The 21182-nt window shown below is 43.8% G+C and overlaps 2 protein-coding genes across 20 annotated transcripts in view; one reads left to right on the forward strand and one right to left on the reverse strand.

The window, feature by feature from the left end:
* Positions 1-21182, reverse strand: part of MAEL (maelstrom spermatogenic transposon silencer) — a 100902-nt gene that overhangs the window by 35525 nt on the left and 44195 nt on the right. Inside the window, exons 1-3 of one of the 10 annotated variants that reach the window (XM_034939581.3) lie at positions 10622-11070; positions 9567-9807; positions 7424-7469 (exon numbers count right to left, since the gene is read on the reverse strand). The exons of 1 other annotated variant lie outside the window; for it this stretch is intronic. Coding sequence is in view for 2 of the 9 variants with exons in the window: in XM_055112132.2 (XP_054968107.2) it covers positions 1334-1486 (153 nt within the window). In the remaining 7 variants the exon portion in view is untranslated. 8 more of the 10 variants (XM_034939569.3, XM_034939595.3, XM_034939586.3 and 5 more) reach the window with 8 other exon arrangements.
* Positions 11267-21182, forward strand: part of ILDR2 (immunoglobulin like domain containing receptor 2) — a 79750-nt gene continuing 69834 nt past the window's right edge. For 4 of the 10 annotated variants that reach the window (XM_055112120.2, XM_055112116.2, XM_055112121.2 and 1 more), the window contains exon 1: positions 11275-11464. In XM_055112120.2, coding sequence (XP_054968095.1) covers positions 11419-11464 — 46 coding nt within the window. In that variant the 5' untranslated portion in view covers positions 11275-11418. Of the gene's footprint in view, positions 11465-13070; positions 13779-21182 lie in introns of those variants that run through there. The other 6 variants (XR_004666739.3, XM_034939544.3, XM_024930279.4 and 3 more) reach the window with 5 other exon arrangements.

Raw genomic sequence — 21182 nt, forward strand, 5'->3', positions numbered from 1 at the left:
TAATTTTTCCCTTCTCTGCGTGAGCTGGATTGATAAGTATTTTTTGCTGTACTTTCTCTTCCACTGGTTTTAAAGTTATACATTCTATTTTTCTTCATTCTGCTGTTACCCATAAATTTTAGTGTACTTGTTTTAAAACTTACATTTTTATCACAACTTTTACAGCTAATAGGTATTCACATCCCCTCTTCCCAAACAGACAAGCAGCTTAGAAAATTATTACTTCTTCCCACTCAGACTCTCTCACTCCACGCACCACCGTCCCACTTCTGTCTCCCACGTTGGTATCATCTGGGATTTTAATTTCACATTGCTTTTTTTTATAACAACATTTAGATATGACTGAACTATAATAAACACAATATATCTAAAGTGTATAATTTATTGAATTTAAATTTACGTGTACACCTGTGAAACCGTCACTGCCATCAAGATAATGAACATATCCATCCCCTAAAGTTTCCTCACTACTCCTTTACACTGCTTGAAGTTGCCCATGGTTTACTGATGCTCTGTTCATTTTTTCCTTCAGTCTTTTTTCTCTGTTTCATTTTGCATAGTGTCCATTGGTGTCTTTGTGTTTAGTAATACTTTATTCTGTAATGTCTAATCTGCATTAATTCCATCCAGTGTATTTTTCATATCAGATTGTTTATTTTCATCTCTAGAAGTTGATTGGGTCTTTTTAAAAAATCTAAAAATCTTTAAGCATATCTCTACTTAACATAGTCTATCCTTCCTTTACGTTGTTTAACATGGAATACAGTTGCAACATGTAATATAATTATAATAACCATTAATTCTTGTCTACTCATTGTATTATCTGTTTCATTTCTGGGTCTGTTTCTACTGATTGATTTTTCTTCTTATGGATTATGTTGTCCTGCTTCTTTTGTATGCTTGGTAATATTTGATTGGATGCTGGTCATTGTAAATTTTACCCTGTTTAATGCTGCATATTTCTATATTCTTATAAACATTTTTGGGCTTTGTTTTGGGACACAGTTCTGTTACTTGGAAACAGTTTGAGTCTGGTTTTCACTCTTTTTAGGCTTACTTTTCTGCTTTGTTATTTGAGATCAGAGCAATCTTTAAGGCTAATTTTCTCCTCTACTGATATAACATCTTTCTGAGTACTGTACTTGATATTCCATAAAATTTGGAGCCAAATTCCACTTTGGCTGATGGGAATATAAACTATTTCTAGTCCTATGTGAATTCCAAGGATGGTTACTTGTAATCCTTTCAGGTTGTTCTTTCTTTGGCTCTGTGTAGTTTTTTCCCACACATGCACTGATCAGTATTCAGCTCAGGCTTCAAGGGAGATCCTTACCATATCTCCAGAGCCTTTTTTTTTGGTGATTGTGCTGTTCCCTTGTTTCTGGTACTCTGCCCTGCAAACTCTATCCACTGTGGTGCACCTTGACACCCACCTCCATCTCCTCAACTCAAGGAGACTCCACTGGGCTCTGCCTAGGTAACCCATTGTGATACTGCATTCCGGTACTCTCTCCAGGCAGCTACCTGTGGCAATCACAGAGCTCACCTTGTTTGCTGTGGTTCTTTCAGGGGTTACTCATCTCTACTCCCCAGTGTCTAGTGTTTGGAAACATTGTTTCATATATTTTGACCAGTTTTTTTATTAGGTTGGTGCAAAAGTAATTGCAGTTTTGTTTCAAGCTACTGCATACATTCATTTCCTGTTATTCCACCTTGGGCAAGATGGCTTTTTCATATTTTAACATTTTAAAAACCATATCTAGATTTAACTACCAAATTTTTAGATGGGTGATCAGGGCAAACCTCTATGAGGAGCAGGTGGCTTTTATAATGGGAAAGGATGGAAGGAATAGAGCTAGTCATGTGAAGAATTGAAAGAAGAGAGTTCTAGACAGAGGGAACAGTATGTGTAAAAGCCTCAGGTGATAAAGAATTGGGTGTCTCTTCAGAACAGATGGAAGACTAGTTAGTGTTGCTGTACTGTATCTAGTCAGGTGAAGAATGGTGCCTGCTGAGGTTGGAGTGATCAACAGGGATTTCGGCTTGACCATGACCATTGTAAGGGGTTCGAGTATTGCTCTAAGTACAATTGTTGTTCATTTAGGGGGGTTATTTTATATTTATTTATTTATTTTTAATTGACAGATACAAATAGTATATATTTATTGTGTACAACATATTTCGAAATATGTATATGTTGTGGAATGGCTAAATCGAATGACTTAACATATGCAGTACTTCACATACTTATACTTTTTTTGTGGTGAGAACACTTGAGATCTACTCTATTTAAGGGTTTTTAAAAAACATGTCATGTTTTCTATTTGGAGAAAGGGTTCAAAGCATTAAGAATGGGCATGGTGAGACCAGTTAGAAGGCTCCTTCAGGAGTCCATGTGGGTGATGATGGCAACCTCGAACAGAAAGGAAAGGCTGGGCTCAAATTGTATTTTGGGAAAAATAGAACTAGCTAATGGATTGGTTGTAGGAGTAAGAAAAAAGGAGGAGTCCTAGGATTTTGGCTTGAGTAACCCATGGGCACTTAGTGCTTTTACTAAGATAGGGAGGACTTTGGGGCAGAGGGAGACAGTGCTAATGCCAAGGAGGGTCCAAGGTCCAAAGCTCCCAATAATTTCTATTATCTGCTCCTCTCCTCATAGGTCCATTTTTTTTTTTTTTGAGACAGGATCTCATTCTGTCAACCAGGTTCGAGTGCAGTGGCGCAATCACAGGTAACTGCAGCCTCAGTCCCACGGGCTCAAGTGATCCTCCCACCTCAGCCTCCCGAGTAGCTGGGACTACAGGTGTGCGCCACCATGCCCAGCTAATTTTTGTATTTTTTGTAGAGACGGGGTTTTGCCATGTTGCCCAGACTGGTCTCATACTTCTGGGCTCAAGTGATCTGCCTGTCTCAGCCTCTCAAAGTGCTGGGATTACAGGTGTGAGCCACTGCTCCTCTCCTTCTTTGATAAAATTGATTTTTTTTCTATTTTACTTAAGTCCTACATAAACAGAACAGCTTTCCCCATTTTCCAACCAGATTGATTTTTTTCTATTCAGAAATTCTAAAGGGTGGCAGGTTTGGGTTGAAATATGTGGAGGGGGTGGATCAAGAGTTCTATTATGGACATGTTCATTTTGAGATGCCTACTATATATTCAAGTGGAGATGTCAAGTAGGCAATTGACCATGTAAGTCTGGAGTTCTGGGCTTGAGAAAGAATCCAGAAGTAAGCCACATAAAGATGGTATTTAAATTCATGAACTAGATGAGATCATCTAAGGAGAGAGTGAAGAGAGAGAAAAAAAGGATCCAGGATGGAGTCCTGAAGAACACTAGCGTTTAGAAGCCAGAGAAGGAAGACCCAGTAAAGATGACTGAGAAGAACATGTGAAAAAGTAGGAAGAAAGGCAGGAAAACCAAGAGAGGGGAGTGATTCCAGTAGCAAGTGGTTCATTTATTCAATAGATATTTATTAAGAGCTCACTGAATACCAGCCTCTATTTTAAGCACAATAGGTTGAATAGAAAAAAGCTTATAGTGGAAAAAAACCCAGGTAATAAATAAATAAACTATTATGTATATAACAAGATGTCAGAACATCTTTTTGGACAATAAGTCCAATGAAGAAAAATAATGTAAGATAAGGGAATAGCAACAGTTAGAGGGTACAATTTTAGGGTGGTTATTAAAGGCCCTATATGAAGAAATGAAATTTGAGCAACGACTAGAAGGAAGAGAGCAAGCAAACCATGAAGATATCTGGAGAAGAGCATTCCAGGCAGAAAGAATAGCAAGTGCAAAAGCTCTGAGGTGGGAGCATATCAGGTATGTTTGAGGAAAAGCAAAGTAAGTCACATGGCTGGAGTAAAGTGAGTGAGGGGGAAAGTAGAGAGAATATTAGAGAGGGAGGTAGGGCCAGATCATACAGGATTTACAGGGCCTCCATAAGGACTTTAGATTTTTGTCTAAATTGGGGGAAACCACTGGAGATTTGGATGACTATTACTTTTTTTTTTTTAAATTAAGTATAAGGTGTGATTTTCAACCAAGTACGTGTTATGCAAACCACTGAAGAGCACCACAAGTGTTCTTGGAAAATGTGGCTGAGTTTTTTCCTGATGGTAGTTTAAGTGAAGGCCAACATTATTCAGTGTGCATCTTCCCTCCTGTGCTAATAATAATAATAGTAGTAATAATAGGTGACATTCATTGCAAGCTACATCCAGCTTTCTGCTAAACACTCCACAAGGGTTATCTTATCTCCCCTTCACAACAACCCTATGAAATAGATTCCATGATTATCCACATATTGCAGAAAAGGAAATTGAGGCTTAGAGTGGTGAAGTGACTTCCACATGCCACACAGCCTTTGAGTGACTTTGACATCTATGAGATCCCAACTTAACACTCATTCCAATCTATCTTAGATGTTCAAGGTTGTTTATTACCTGATGCTTTGCCAAAGTTAAGTGATACATTTCTGAGTACCATCTAGACATTGTTTGAATGTGCTCTCAGATCTTTAGTAACTCAACCTGATGTCTGGTTGATTCCTCCTGCTTGCAATATACATGTGAATTCTACCTCTTGTGACTCCTTGCAATGTCTTTCTCAATTGATGTTAGCATTCTCTTCGTGCTGCCCCTTGTTAGGTGCTTGTTACTTCTTGAGCTCTTGTAATGAGCTCTCCCATGGAAGAGACCTCAATCTGTTGTCTCTGTCTCCATCAATTCATCCTACACCCTGTGGCCAGAATAACTTGGTTGGGACACAGGTCTGATCTTGTTCTACTTAGAAATTCTCATGGATGGTACATTGCCGGTGGAATTACATCCAGATCTGCTAGCCTGGTTTCCCTTGGTTCAACCTCAGCCTACCTTTCCAGCCTTATTGCTGACTCTGCCTTTTGTAAACCTATGCTCTGGGCAGCAGTTCCTATTCTCACCTCTGCCTATTGCCTGTGCATCTGTACTACCTCCTGCTCCCTTTCTGCCCCTAGAAATTCTGTCCAGATGATGTTAAAGCTTAGCTCAGGGGTCACCTTTTCATGAAGATATCTCTGACCAGGACTACTGATAACTAATTGACCCTCCCCCACTTAATTTTCCTACCATATTTGGCACATGTCCTAATACAGGCCCTGTCACACCATCATAAAGACCACATATTTGCTTCCCTCCCTCCCTCTCTACACACATGGAGACAACTCAAATGTAAGCTATTTGACATAAGGGGCTGTGATTCATTCATCTTTGAATTCATATTCGTTTTTAATTTCTAGATAGCATAGTGTCTAGAATATAGTAAGTATTCAATAAATGTGTGGAATAAATGAATGAATTCAGGGAAAAGAAAAGGAGAGATGACGAAAAGGGAAGATGAATACACTGGGGGCAGTTTGTAATTAATTAGACAAGTACACATTGATCATCTCTATGTAAAAGGCACCTACTCAGAATTGGGGAAGGAGTACAGAATTAACACTTCTATGAGAGATCCTCGCCCTGCTACTTCAACACAAAGGTCAGGGCTGCTGTTTTCTAACCCTGGTCTTTAAAGCCCACATGCCACTTCTCTTGCTTGAGCAGTTTCTTTTCATGGTGCTCCATGTTCTGGCCTTCTCATTCTAGCTCTCTTCCCTGCCCATTTGCTGGGGGTGAGGTCATCGGATGACATATTTTTTCTGGCTCATTTCCCTCTCTCAGGTTCTGTCTTTGACCTATGCCAGGAAGAAGGCCTTTAGGAGAATGTGTAGGGCTGAGCTCTGAGAAACAATCTTCTGGCTAAATCACCAAGACCCAGAGCCCAAGGCAGCTTCATCGTGTAAACTGTAGAGCAGCCAGTTACCCTTTCTTCCTATAGCCTTTTGGCTGTAGGAAGCTGCTTGACCACTAGTATAAGAATTGCTCTGCTGCTCATCTGGGGGGCTGTCAATGCTGTTCTGGTCTCCAAAGGATGCTAACAATGAAATAAAAACAGAAACAAAAGCAAAAACTGGAGACAGGGCTCCTAAAAGAGCAGTAACCTTCATCTCTGGCTCTGTAACTTTCAAAGAAATTATAGGTTGCACTGTCAGTAAAAGCTCCCAGGGCTCAACTGCTCATAATTAACTTGATTAACTGCTCACGAATGAGACATAATGAGAGCAGGTGTACATGTGGGGGCTTTGTATCTGGCTGAAGATACAGGCCTGACAAAACACCTGTCACTCCTTCTCCTTGCTTCTCTCCTTTCTGCAGGGATGTCCTAGAGACTGGAGGACAAATTCACAATGAGTAAATTTTGGCATGGGCACAGCTTTTGTCCAGCACCTTTTCCTATATTATAGAAATATTAGAGGGTATAGAAAATTATAGGCTGGGCACAGTGGCTCAAACTTGTAATCCCAGCACTTTGGGAGGCTGAGGTTGGAGGATTGCTTGAGCCCAGGAGTTTGAGACCAGACTGGGCAACATAGCAAGATGCAGTCTCTAAAAAAAAAAAAAAAAATACAAATTAAAAATTAGCTGGGCATGGTGGCATGCACTTGCAGTCCCAGCTACTTGGGAAGCTGAGGCAGGAGGATAGCATTGAGCCTAGGAGTTCAAGGTTGCAGTGAGCTACGATGGCACCATTGCAGTCCAGTCTGGGTGACAGAGTCAGACCCTGTCTCTAAAAGAAAGAAAGACAATTATAAAGAAAAAATATAAATGAATGATGATCTTCCCAGAGATAACCATTGTTACTCATTTATTTCCTTTGTCCCTTTTAAATGTATTTTTTCATATTTGATACCAAGCTCTAAATATACTTTTATGTTCTTTTCTTCTGCACATTATCCTTGGATGGACCTTTTTAGGGAATGCTTTGGTAGAGAGCTAATTCAGGCAAGGGCTGCCCCCACTGTTGAGCAGGATCTAGCTTTAGGCTGGGGCACACAAAGCATCACCTAATTCAGCACCCAGCACCACTGCAGTTGGATTTGAAGCCTGAGACTGCAGGTTCTTGGATTAAATCTGCTGGAAGTACATGGAATTTTCAACACATTATCCCAGGCTTTTACCTTTTTAAATTTCTAGATAGTGTGGTGTCTAGTGTCCACTGTTCTTGCCAGTTCAGATTTTGTTTTGTTTTGTTTTGGCATAATGCATTTGTATACTTGCATTTCCTTTCTTTAAAGCATTTTCTTAATGAAACAATTTATTCAACATGAAAAGACTTCAAGATTGAAAATGTTTTTGGTTTTCAGTATAGGGTGCCTAGAGTCTCCAGTTTTTTTAGTTCCTTGGTTTTCTGGGTTCCAGTTTTTTTAGTTCCTTGGTTTAATTTAGTTTTTTTTTTTAACTTATAATTCATTGAGGGTGGTTTTGAAGGTATGGAGGATGGGAAAGATAACAAACCCAAAAGGTAGCAAGAGAAAAAAAAAGATGGACCAAACTTACGTGAGAAAAATGGTATCTGTTTCAGAGTCATACTTCATATATTCCTCTTGGAATGCAGGATCAGAGAGGAGAAGTAGAAATATGATTTTATCTGTGTGCTTTAAACAGACTCACGTTAAGCAGTATTCATGTGCATGCATGCCTGTGTGTCTGCAATGAAATCATGTTTTAAAGAGGATTCAGCTACATTATATTTATAACTATGTGGTTGCTACCAGCTACCAGTATGTCTCCTTGTGGTGGTTCACTTCTCTTTTCTCTGTGTCCTAATTCTGTTCTCTAGTGTAGAGCTTTGCTGAAGCAGCCTGTTAGTCCCCCCACCACATACAATCCCAGCTGTGGCTTCCTGGGAATCTTGTTCTGGTCCCATACAGGTCATTGTTGTGACATGTTTGTCTCATTGCAGTAGAAAGTTTGAAGTATTGCAGAGCCAGACCCCTTCCTTGGCTGTGATGAATCAATCTATTTGGGGTCCTGTCCTATTAGGTCAGAATGAATGAACAACTGGAGCTTAACCAGATACAAGGCTCATTAGAAAACATCAGCTCAACAGCTTCTCAGGAGACCAAAAAGATAGGTATTGCTTCTTAAACATTACTGTGCATTGGAAGCACCTGGGGAAAGTGGTTAAACTGCAGATTTATGGGCTCCACCTGGAGTTTCTGAGCTCATTATTCTTAGTAGAGCCTGGGAATCTGTGTTTAAGCAAACACAGTAATATGATCCTGATACTGGAAGTTCAGAAACCACATTGGGACTCTGGGTGCCATATCCCATCACCCACCACCAATATGGCAAAATAACACCATTTTCCCATCCTCTTTCCACCTCCATCCCTTAGGCTACATGTTTTGAATCATTACATATATTTCAAAATTTATATTAACCCTTCATCACCTTGGTAACAACATGTGCAAGGTGATGGAGGGGCACACATTGTGATTCACTCCAGTTTAGCATCCCCTTCAGGATGGCCTGGGCGCCACTCACTCAGGAAGATTCAGGATACACCATGTGTACCTCTCTGGCTATAAAGTAGACATGCAGGGCACTACATGGAAAACACATTTCTGGGATGATGGACAAGGCAACTGCATTCTATGATTCATTGTGGCACAAGCTCTTCTCCAAGTCTCCTGATTCAACTACACATAGACACCTCCTCTGAGCAGACATGAGTTCATTTCTGTGGGCATTCACGTTCCACTTCATATACACATCCAGGCTTCCTTCACTCAGTCCATCTCCCATTTTTCACATGTATAAACTTGCTCATATGTCCAAGTTTTGCATAAAATGCCATTATTTTTTGAGACAGGGTCTCACTCTGTCACCCAGGCTGGAGTCCAGTAGCGTGGTCACAGCTCACTGCAGCCTCAACCTCCCAGGTTCAAGTGGTCCTCCCATCTCAGCCTCCAGAGTAGCTGGGACTACAGGTATGTACAACCACGCCTGGCTAATTTTTGTATTTTTTGTAGAGATGGGGTTTCACCATGTTACTCAGGCTGGTCAAATTCCTGAGCTCAAGCGATCCGCCCACCTCAGCTTCCCGAAGTGCTGAGATTACAGGTGTGAGCCACTGCACCTGGCCAAAATGCCACTGTTATGTGTGCTTAGATAATAAACACTATTCAAGCTTTTTTGTGCACTGTGTGACACACACACATAGATGCAGTAAATGGCACAGCATAATACAAATATATCATCTCAATCTTCTGGTGTAGATGTTCTTTTTGTGGTGCAAACAGTATATGCTTTAGAGTTAGATTCAAATCCTAGCTCTGCCACTTACTAGTTGCCTGATCTTAGAGAAGTTAGTTAAATGCTCTGGGCCTAAGTTCCCTCTTTAGGGTTAAATGAGAAGGTTTGTTAAACATGTAGAACTCTGCCTAGAACCTAAAGGAAACCCACAAATGTTAGGTACCTCCTATATTTTTATTTTTCTGTATATGAAAGGAAATAGTCCTCAAATTTCTCTCATGCAGTACATAGCATGAAAAAATCATCCTGGCCAAAATAAGCAAAGAAAGAGTTTATGAAAGGATATTGGGTGGCTCAAAGAATTGCTGGGGAAGTGAAGAGCCAAGTGTAGAAGAGAGGCTAGAACCCAGAGAGCCTGCAAGACCACAGCCAAAAATCACACCTTGGAGCATCCTGGTGGCTTGACCTCTGCCACAGCTGATCGTGTACACTGGATGCTGCTGCTGCCTCAGTGACAAAATCAATTCTCCGCTGTCCTTGTTTCTTATATCCACCACTTGCTCCAGAATCAAAAAGCTCTGAGGGAGAGGTCAGCCTGGCTATGCCAGGGGCCCGGGCCTGCATTCCAGCTGGGATGGTCAGGGAGGTGGCTCTAGACTTTCTGGCTTCTGCAGTTGGAATTTCTCAGAATAAGAAGGGAATTGAGATGTCAGGCAGCCATAAAAGACGGCTGCCCAGGGTCTATTCTTACCATTTCTCACATGTTCACATACATATTCTCCCTGTCTGTGTACACATTCACTCTTAGGTGTGGAGTCTGTCTGCTCCAGGAACTCCCCTCCAGCCTGGCACCACTCTGTTTTCAGATGCTACTTGAGACCTTTCTGCTATGTCTCTTTCCTCTGCCCAGAATGCCTTCGCCTGCCCCCTTTCCACCAGGGATCCTTGAATGGCTCAAATCTTGTGCTTTCTGCAAATGCCAGCTCAGATGTTACCCCTCCTTTATCGTGGTGCCCCCTCCCCACCCACGACTAACTTAGTCCTTCCTCTATGTTCCCAAGGCACTTTCTCTATGTCTCCATTATTGCACTTGCCCCGTTTCACTAGGAATAAGTATCATGTCTTTAATGGTCTGACCTTCCTCCCTTTCCTCGACCCAAGATGAGGCTCCTAAGGGCAGGAAGTCTATCTCATTCCACTTTGTAACCTTAGTTCTTAGCACCTAGTAGAGGCTTCATAAATATATTTCTTAAGCAAATCATACATTTCTCAGTTCTCTCTCAACACATACATTTTGAGACACAAGACAAATCCGTCTGACAAATAGGAATAATCCATGTGAATGCGTGCTGGAATCTATAAAGTGTTGGATGGATTTAAGCCGTTATAATCATTTATCTCATTCTGGTTTTACATATTTTCTGTTAAAGGGCCGGATGCCCTTATTCTACCTCATATTTTAACAGGAAAAAGTAATGACGCGAGATTCCCGCCTACCTTTTTCAATTCTGCGGAGCCTCTTGCCTGGTTCCTTAAACTGTCAAAAAGGAAACCAGACAGAGGGGCGGGGGTACTGCAGAAGCGAACATTCTAGCCTAGAGGACTTGCTAGTTAAGTCCTGTAAGAAGTTACGCCAAGTCCCCGTCGTCCCCCACCCTCGCCGCTGTCACTCTCTCCCCGTTCAGGTTGGCTGTGGCTGCCCGCAGACACAGGCTCCCCTGCTCGAGTCCCCAGCCAGCGTTCTCGCCGGGGTTCCCGAGCGCGGGCGTCCCTGGGAGAAGCCGCGATGGTCGCTCCCCGCTCGGCGCGGCCCGCGGGGCGGCCTCCCCCGCGCCTCTCGCTGCCTGCCACCCAGCGACCCCCTCTCCCCGCGTGGCCTCAATCACTCCACGCTGACCTTTGGGCCGCCGGGGGCCAGCACGTGACCGAGAAACTTTGGCAGTCGCGGCGCGGGCAGCGGGGCGGAGGCGCGGGAGGCGGTGCGGCGGCCGAGCTCCCCCGCGCGGCGGGCTCTGCGGCGGGGAGACGCTCGCCCCGCGCCGCGCTGCCTGGGCGTGCGGATGCGCCGCCGAGCGCTGCGCGGACCCCGGAAGCCCGCGGCAGCGCGCGCTCCGCCGGCGGCGCGATCCAGCCCCCGGCCCCGCCTGCGCGGCCGGCCCGGCGGGCGCTGCGCCCAGGGACGCCCGGTGCCCGCCGCTCCGCCGCCGCCCGCTGCCGCGGGGTGACAGCGATCCTTCTGTTCCAGCCGTTTCCCACTTTCCTCACTCCGTAATTCGGCTGGGAAGTTGGGGAAGATGGATAGGGTCTTGCTGAGGTGGATTTCTCTCTTCTGGCTAACAGGTAAGAGTCCTTTTCAACAGAAACGAATAACTTTGTATATTCCTGTAGTGGTTCTGTTCTCACCGCGCCCCCCGCCCCCCCATTTTCCTCCTTACTGACCATGTTTAAAGCTGCTTAGCGGTCTGGTGGAAAGTGGGGGAGGGGGCAACGTGTGTGTTTGTGTATGTGTTTGTGTGTGAGTGTGTGTGAGAGAGAGAGAGAATGATGGGGGCGGCGGGGGAGAAGCCCAATGACAAGTGAGACGCATCTAGATGCAGGTGTTTGACTCATTGGCGCTGAGGTTGTCCTTTCGAATGCATTTCCCCTCCATAAAACGGTTCTCCTTCGGTCTTATCCTGAGTTTGTAATGCTGTGAGTCTTGTGAAAAGCCTGGCTGGAATAAAGGAAGCTCAGAGGGAGCTGATTAATTAAATGAACTGGTTTTCTGGAGGTGGAGGCTAGAGGACTGTCTCCTTAATTTCTTCCCTAGAGAAGGAGGGGGACCCAGGGCATTCTCTCTGTGGCTCTCTGGAGGGTGCAAGGAACTGGAGGTTGGGAAGAAGATGGGGATGGAACCTTCACTGGTTGTGGAGTTTAGAGCCTGGCTCTCTCTTACTTGGTATCATTTGGGGAGTGGTCCCAAATGATAATTAGAAAGCAGAAGAGCCTTTCTAATAGGTTCACTCTCCGCTCCCTAAAAGATAATTTGCAGAGAGATTTAGAGGCATTGGGCTTCTCCCCAGCATCAAAGTCACTGGTCTAGCTGGGTCCTCTGTGCCCTCCCCTCCTTTTTGGTGAACTTTCTCCCCATTCTGCTGGGGTCAGTAGATGCTCTTGTTCTTAACCCATTTCCCCACATGAGGATTCCGATTCCCATAGGGATACAGGGCCTTGGGGTGGCCAGCCCTGAGAGATTCACAAAGCAGCCCTGCTGAAGGGAGTGGGATGGGGGTGAGGAATGTCTGGATAGCTTGGACTGGGTCAGAGGCAACCATTCAAATCAAGGTGGAGGCAGAATGATGGAAGAGATGGAAAAAGGGATCAGAAAGGTGAGGACAGGATGGGGGTGGAAGGCAGGAGAGAAGAGGAACAATAGTACCACATGAGAAGTTTTGTCACCTCTAGCGTCACCAGCCAGAAGATCTGGACAAAATCAAGGCACTAGGCAAAGGGGAACAAGCTTAAAATAGCGAAAACAAGTCATGTAAAGGGGGTAAAATACATTTAGCAAGAAAAGGCAAATACCCCATTTCCCTTAGCTTCAGAATAAGATTCTTCATTGCCTAAATATTTTTCCCATTTCAAATGAAATGCCCCTAACATTGCCGTTGCCCCACTGCTGGGTTTAGGCTGGGGGAGGCATCCTCAGCAGAGTTAGCCTCTTCTTTTGGCTGCTTTGAGTTCATCCCTCCCACATTATTCAGATATGAATCATCTCTAATTTCAGGGTTTGGCTGATCCATGCCACCCCGCTCCCCTGGCCTCCCAGTGCCTTCCACTCCCACCCTCACTGATTCTTCACATCCTTAATCTGCCTCTACTCTCGGTTATCAATATTCTCAGGGCACTTAGTCCTTGAGCCTGTATCACAACAGCACTGAAGTCAGCCAGGCATCGGGGGGGGAGGGGTCCCTGAGTCAGAGGTGCTCTTTACAGACACGCTGGGGTCTGCCTAAAAGAAGTACTCTGGGGGTTTGCAGGGAGTGAGAGAAGAAGGGAAACATAGAGCTCTCTTTAGATGGCTCACAGCTTTTTATGAAATGGAATCATATCACTGGAGGGTACTACAGGAACTGTAGTTCAGCCCTCTCAGTTTATAGAGATGGAGTCCTAGAGAGGCAATATGCACATAGCACGTTCATGATTGATTAGGGACTAGATTCCAGTTCTCTCAAACTCCAGACCAGTCTCATTTGCCCTCTCCTAAGCTGCCTCTCTGGGCTTTTTGCTGGAGGGCTTTTTGTTTTATTTTTGTTTTGAGGGAGGTGATGGCTTTGTCTGTGCCTTCTGCCACCTGCACCTGGAGAGGCTGTTCTGCTTGGAATCAGGCAACAGGTTAGTTATCAGGACCAGCTCAGCTGTCAGATGGCTGGGGATTCTTTGCTCCGAAAGTGAGACTGACTCCTGGGATCCCATTGATCATCCTCTGCTCCCTGCTCCTGCTTTCTCCTCATCCCATCACTGCTGTCAGAGGTGTGGACAGACAAGCTGCCTCTCAGCCTCAGCAAAGTAGAGGAGCCAACAATGGCGGCTGGGGAGGGGAGGGAGGAGACAGAAGCAGACAAGGAGGAGATGAATTCAGACTCATTCTTCGCAGAGAACCATGAGAGGAAAGGTGAGAAATTTTAGTCCAGCCCAATCAATGAATTCTCTTTTGAGGGGGTGGTAGAAAGGAAGGGAGACAGGGAAGAACAGATTAAAAATGAGACAGAGAGCCAGGAAAAAAACCACATTCATTCTTCCTCTCCCTCCCTTTCTCTCCCCACCATCTCTCTCCCACTCCCTCTCTATTTCTCCTCCTCTCCCCTCTCCTCCTGTTTCTCTTTTTTAATGCAAGCTGAGCGATTTCTAATCAGCACTTCAGTTTTTTCCTCCAGGCTCTAGCAGCTTCTTCCTTGTCTTTCATTACTAAAATTCTGTATTTCTTCCTGTTATATATTTAGCCTTGTGATTCCTTATTGCCATTGTGATGTTGCTTCCTGTAATATATTGGTTTTGTTATTGTTGCTGTTGTTGTTGTTATTTTGAACAAAACAAAATGCTTACCAGCTGCTATTTTAGCAACAGGTGCCATCTAGCAATAAGACTTGAAGGAGGGTTCACTCTGTCTTTGTTCCTGAATATGGGTGGTGTTTTATCCTTTCCTGGCAGCAGAGGCTGTGAGAAACGCTGGAGCTGTGTCGACACTCTGGGAACACACTCCTGGAGCAAGCGATGTGTTTTCCTGGAGGCTTCTTTGGGTATCTCTATGACAAAGATTGCTTGATGAATTAGCATTTCTTTTCTTTTTTTTTTTTTTTGAGAGACAGAGTCTCACTCTGTCACCCAGGCCAGAGTGCATTGGCACCATCTCGGCTCACTGCAACCTCTGCCTCCTGGGTTCAAGCAATTCTTGTGCCTCAGCCTCCCAAGTAGCTGGGATTATAGGCACGCGCCACCACACCTGGCTAATTTTTGTATTTTTAGTAGAGTTGGGGTTTCACCATGTTGGCTACGTGGGTCTCAAACTCCCAACCCCAGGTGATATGCCCTCCTTGGCCTTCCAAAGTGCTGGGATTACAGATGTGAGCCACCATGCCCGGCCCTTTATTAGCATTTCTTTTGATTTCACTTGTTTGTCTATTCTACAAGCACATATTAAATTCCTGTGATTTCTAAGTATTATACTAAGTGCTGAGAATGAGGCACTAAAAAACATAGTCCTTGCCCTCAAAGCGTTGTCAGTCTAGTCAGTGATTCAAATAAGTTTTCAGCTATGCACAGTTGTTCATGCCTGTAATCCCAGCACTTTGGGAAGCTGAGGCAGGTGGATCTCTTTGAGCCCAGGAGTTTGAGACCAACCTGGACAACATGGTGAAACCTCATCTCTACAAAAAATACAAAAAAATTAGCCGGGCATGGTGGCTTGCACCTGTAGTCCCAGCTACCCAAGGGCCTGAGTGGGAGGATTGCTTGAGTCAGGGAAGTAGAGGCTGCAGTGAGCTGAGATTGTGCCACTGTACTCCAGCCTGGGTGACAGAGTGAGACCTTGTCTCAAAACAAAAACCAAAAACCAAGTTTTCCAGTCACTTTGTCGTGGTAGTTAAAGGTCCTTTGATGAGAGCCACACCCCTGCTGTGAGAGCATAGAGGAAGCACACTCAACCCAAACCAGGACTGGTGCAGCAGCTCTGAAACAAATTCCCAGAAAACGTGATGGCTGAGTTAAGATATTTGTTCATGAATAGTCAGTGAGTGACTTACTCCTATGTCCCAGAAGTTATGCTGGGGTTGAAAAGATGAGTAAGTCATAGTCCTTGCTTTTAAGGTACTCAGTCTGGTGGTGGAGACACCAGTTATGGAGTAGCATTGTGCAAAAGCAGTGATACAGATCTGTACTCTGGAGTGCCTTGAAGGGGCCCCCAACCCAGCCTGCAGTGGGAAGGGAGGTATAGGGAATGATCATTAGTTGGTCTGGTTTCATGTTCAGGTAGACACCTGGTGACTGAAGGATAGGCTTGGGTGTAAAGAGTTAAAATGTTATTAGCCCTGGAGAAAGAAGAATCACTTTTAGAGACTGCTGACACCTCAACTTCCGTTATCTCTTTTCCTGTCCTGTATATCTTCCAATTTCTCTTCCTCCTCTGTTCTACTTTTCTCTGTGGAACGTACCTCGTTCATCTTCTTTCGTCACTTTAGCACAGCTCTCCCAGCTCGGCATTGTCCCCCAGCCTGGATGCTTCTCTCTGGACTAGGAGAGGGAAGTTATTTGAATATCCTCATCACTGTTTACACTTTAGACATAGGAGTATTCTGGGTGGCTAGTTTATATAGAATTGAGTATCAGTATGAGTAGTCTTGCACTACTCGCACTATGGTGCAAGTACCTAGTGCTTAGTTCAGTGTTAGTATTAGTACCAGGACACGGTAAGTAGAAAGAGCCCTGACCTGGGAGCTGAGGATTAGGTTCTAGTCCCACCTCCTCCATAAATCACTGTATAACCATGGGTTTGGATCTTGGTCTTAAATATCGAGCAAGGTGATTTTTAAAGTTAACTTCAGCTCTAAGATTCTAGGGTTCTGAAATTTTCCCCATTAAAATTTGATGAGTTGTAAATGAAAGCTAAAGAGTGACAGGTACATGATTCCTTTTATAATTTACCCAGGAAGAGCCATCAAGGGAGACCCAGTTATTTATTTTTTTTCAGACTTTCTCAGACCATTAATGATTGGAATGAAAAACAGGTAGAAAGGAAGAGCTCTTCCTCAAATTTTCAGAAGAACAAATGGAGCTGTTGCTGGACAGGACAGGTTCTACTCTGAACAATTAAATGTGGTCATATTGGGAACTGGTAAAGTGAGGCAAGTACTTTGGACGAGATGGGATGAATCTTACTCCAGCCAATCTGGTCCTAGAATGTCCCTTCTAGTCCCAAATTTTTGTTCTGGGACTTACCTGTTCACCCCTTCCAACTATTTTTACTCTTATGCCTTCTTTTTCCCAATGTTTTTCTCACTTATTTACATGCTATGATGCTTTTCTATGTGTTAAATGGCTTTCATAGACATTATCCCATTTGATCTTGCCAAGTAAGTAAGGCTGGTATTGCCTACCTACACTTAAGAAGACCAAGGCTCAGAGGAAATAAATGACTTGTCCAAGCCCATGATATCTTACTGGTTAAAAGAATAAGAAATAATGTCACTGCCTTAATATGACTTGGTTATTTGAAGTGCCTGAATTCAGGGAAACATTCTTTTCTGGTTAAGGTAGATCAAACTGTAACTCCTGATTTAGGTGAACATACATGGTGTCTATTAAGGGGCATTGGATATTGAGGCACAGAGTTCATAGAACTCAGGGAAATAGTGCAAGAAAAGTGAGAAAGAATGGCAGTTAGTTTTTCGTAATGAAATCCTAAGATCTAGTGGGAAAGGAGCGAATGAAGAGGACTCCAGCAAAGCATGTGAGAACAGAGGATGTGCCCCAGTGACAGAGCAGAAACTGATGGCACATCAGAGCCCATCTGGGACTAGGGGCTGCTGCTGTGCTCTCAGGAGCCACACAGGATGTAGCTACAGCATATGCATGCTTAAAGTCTCAGTCTTCAAGATAGTTTTTGGCTTTCTGAAAATGAAAGAAAGTGTTTTGGATGACTAGAGTTCTTTACAGGCCAAGGAACAAGGAAGAACTCAGAAGAACATGCCGCTTCCTCTATTCTCCTTCAGCATGTGGAACCCTACAGAAAGTGGTGCTGAATAAGGAGTAGGGCCCTTGCATTCAGCTGAGACCCTGTATCATCACTCCTTCCATGCCCTTGGCTCACCAAGAGGCAGCGTGTAGGGGGGATGCTGAGGCTCAAACTGAACTGGATTTGATGCCAGCTTAGGATTTTGTCTTTTTTTGTTGTTGTTGTTGCTTTAATAATGGAAAGCTAACCTACCTTATAGGGTTGTTGTGATAATTAAAATTAAATTATATAAAACTTCTAGCACAATATTTGGCACACAGTAGGCCCTCAATACTGATTATGAACCCAAACTAGATGTATTTGTCAGTATTTTGATGCAGAAACAAGCAGCGCCCAAATCTCAATAGCTTACAACATACACTTAGTTCTTGCTCATATTATATGAGACCTGCAGTCAGCTGTGGGTAGCTATGGATTGGCTAGGTTTGATGGGGTTGGCTCAATTCCAATTCTCTTCTTACTCTAAGACCCAGGATGAAGGAGCAGCCACTATCTGAGCATTTTGTTCTCACAGTGGAGGGCAAATGCTCAAGGGGGTCAGGGCAAGGGCAGAGCCAAACCACACAAATGCCTTTAAAGCTTCTGCTTGGCCATATCTATGGCACATCTGCTCACAACCCATTGACCAAAGCAAGTCATGTGGCCAAGCTTAAGTCTACGGGGTAAGTATACTCTGCCTACAGGGACCAATGCAAGGATGGGAAGGAAACAAATCATTGGGAATAAATACTATAATCTGTCAACTGGGTTAAATTATTCAACACATGTATGGAGTACTTACCATGTATCAGTCTTTAGAAGTCTGCAGAGGGAGCTTTTTATTAGTGGGGGAGATAGATGGCTAAATAAGAAATTCTCAGGGAAAGTGATGTGATTCTTTGGGGTACTGTGACTGCTGTAAGAACAGGAAGAAGCTTCTAGAGGCAGTGATAGCTGAGCAAGTCCTGAAGGATAAGTAGGAGTTGGCCAGAGAAGAGTGGGATGGGGGAAGGAGAATCTGCAGAGAGAACAGCCTGTGCAAAGGCCAAGAATCAGGGGAGGGCATGATGTTTTCTGAAAACTGAAATACTTTAGTATGGTTAGAGTATTTAGTACTGTAGGAAGAATGGAAGGTAGTGGCCCCATCTGAAAGGAGCTTTTGTGCTCCTGAAGGCTAGAGGGAATATTTTAAGAATGAGAGCAAGACAGTGGCACAATCAGATGTGCATTTTAGAAATATCATGTGAACCTCAGTGTGGAGAGTAGATTAGACATGGACAAGGCTTGTAGCAGAAATCAACTAGGGGACACTTGCAGAAAGCATGGCGAGACACAATGAGATCCTCAACTTACATGGTACAGTGAGGATGAGAGAATTGGACAGAGTGACCAGAGGTGGAGCACATAGGACTGACTTGGATGGATGTGGTGGTTGAAAGGGAGAGAGTGTCAAAGTGCCTCCAAGTTTCTGGCTGGGGACTGCTGGAGATGCCATTCATCAACATGAACTAACACAAGAGGAGAAATGTGTTTTGTTTTGTTTTGTTTTGAGACAGAGTCCCACTCTGTCACCCAGGCTGGAGTGCAGTGGCATGATCTCAGCTCACTGCAGCCTCTGCCTCCCAGGTCAAGCAGTTCTTGTACCTCAGCCTCCCAAGAAGCTGGGACTACAGGCACACATCACCATGCTCGGCTAATTTTTGTATTTTTAGTAGAGACAGGGTTTCGCCATGTTGGCCAGGCTGGTATCGAACTCCTAGCCTGAAACAATCTGCCTGCCTCGGCCTCCCAAAGTGCTGGGATTATAGGTGTGAGCCACCGCATCCAGCCAGGAGAAATATGTTAAGGAAAGAAGATGAAGTTTCCCCTCCCTCCCTTCCCCCTCCGTTTCTACCTTCCTACCGTCCTTCCTTCCCATTTAAAGTATAGCCTAAGCTGCTATAACTAAGAAATCCTAAAATATTGTAACCCACACAAAAGAGTGTATTTCTCTCTCCTGTAAGAGTCCAAATCTGTGGGGATAAGCCTACCATTTCCAACATGCAGCTTCCGAGACTGCTCATAGCCATTTCTCAGCAGGAAGGGGCAAGAAAAGCAGAGTTCCAGGGCAAGCCACTTGTTTTGAGAGAAGTGGCCCAGACGTTACACACATCGCTTCTCCTAACATACCTTTGTCCTGAGCCTAGTCACATGGCCACACTTAGCTAAAAGAGAGGCTAGGAAATATATACTACTTGGCTGGCCAAATTAAACCTGGGAATTTCTATTACTGAAAGGAAGAAGGAGATGGTTAGTGTCTCCATCTACAGATGGATGAGTTTGAGGTGCTTGCATAACATCCTGATAGACAGTGAAGTTGTATATTTGATTCTGGAGCTTAGGAAAGAGATCTAGACAGGAGATACAGATAACAAGTTGGTAAAGGCTGATAAGAGCTTTGTTAGAGGAGTTTTTTCCTGTCTAAGTGGCTGTTCCATCCCAGAAGTCTGACCCACTTGGAAACCAAGACAGTTTTCAAAGTACCTCCACATTGCAGGGTAAAGACTGACCTCTTTTAGCACTGCTTTGTCCCATTGGAACTGCGTGTAAGCCAGCTAGACAACACCTATGAACTCATTTCAGATCTGTGGAAGATGAGGCAAATGAGACAGAAAGAAAATGTTTCTAGCTTTTACCTACGCAGTGATGGCAGAGTACAAGAAAGGATGGCACACTTGGACACAGAGAAAATATGCTTGATGAATAGCAAGATTTGTGTAAACAAACACCAGAGTTGTTGGCAGCAAATAATAACTATGCCATGAGCAAAAATCCACCTGGGCAGTGGCAGCACTGGTATTTACCATGGCTCTTTGGAAAAGAGTGACATATTGCTGCTTTTGAGACTCTTGGGGGGGAAACATACGAAAACACTATCATGTTTTTAAAAATTTCAAGATGGTACATCTGGTTACCCTAATCCTAAAGTGGATTGAGCAATCAGGTATATCATGGTAACAACAAGAAACTGATTCTGGCCAAATTAAGCAGGAAAGGACTTTATTGGAAAGAAGTTGATTAACTCACAGAATCAATGGCAAAGCTGGAGAATGAGGCTCAGAAAATAGGCAGATTCCAAGGCAATGTCTACTATTCTTGGTAAAGCCTTTTTATTTTAGTTTTTTAGGTTTTTTTTTAACACAAGTTTATCAAGGCGATGAATAGTTCCTATTTCGAGAAGAAAAAAAGATTCAAGCTGCATCTTCTTTGTCTTTATACTTTTAGCCTTGTCTTTAAATATTTCCCAAAATGTTTTATTCTCATCCTGACAGTGCTACTAAGGGCTGAACAAGCTTTCTTTCCTTGTCTGAATTATGACCAAACTCAGAGGAGATGTTTACTCATCTCCCTATTCATCTCCTACACTTAAAAAACCTGCCCATTGGTTGTTCCTAAAAAGTATCTTAGGAAATTGGGACAACATGTTAAAACTGTAAAAACAAAAGATGAATGTCTTAAAGAATACCTAAGTTACCAGCTTGGCCAACATGGTGAAACCCCGCCTCTACTAAAAAAAAAAAAATTAGCTGGGCATGGTGGCACGCACCTGTAGTCCCAGTTACGTGGGAGGCTGAGGCAGGAGAAACACTTGAACCCAGGAGACAGAGGTTGCAGTGAGCCAAGATGGTGCCACTGCACTCCAGCCTGGGTGACAGAGAGAGACCCTGTCAAAAAAAAAAAAAAAAAACCTAACTTGAAGGCAGGCAAAGAAAGATTTGTACAGGTTGGGCATTGCTAATCTGAAAATTTGAAATCCAAAATGCTCCAAAA

Source organism: Pan paniscus, chromosome 1, assembly GCF_029289425.2.
Source record: "Pan paniscus chromosome 1, NHGRI_mPanPan1-v2.0_pri, whole genome shotgun sequence".
Taxonomy (NCBI): domain Eukaryota; kingdom Metazoa; phylum Chordata; class Mammalia; order Primates; family Hominidae; genus Pan; species Pan paniscus.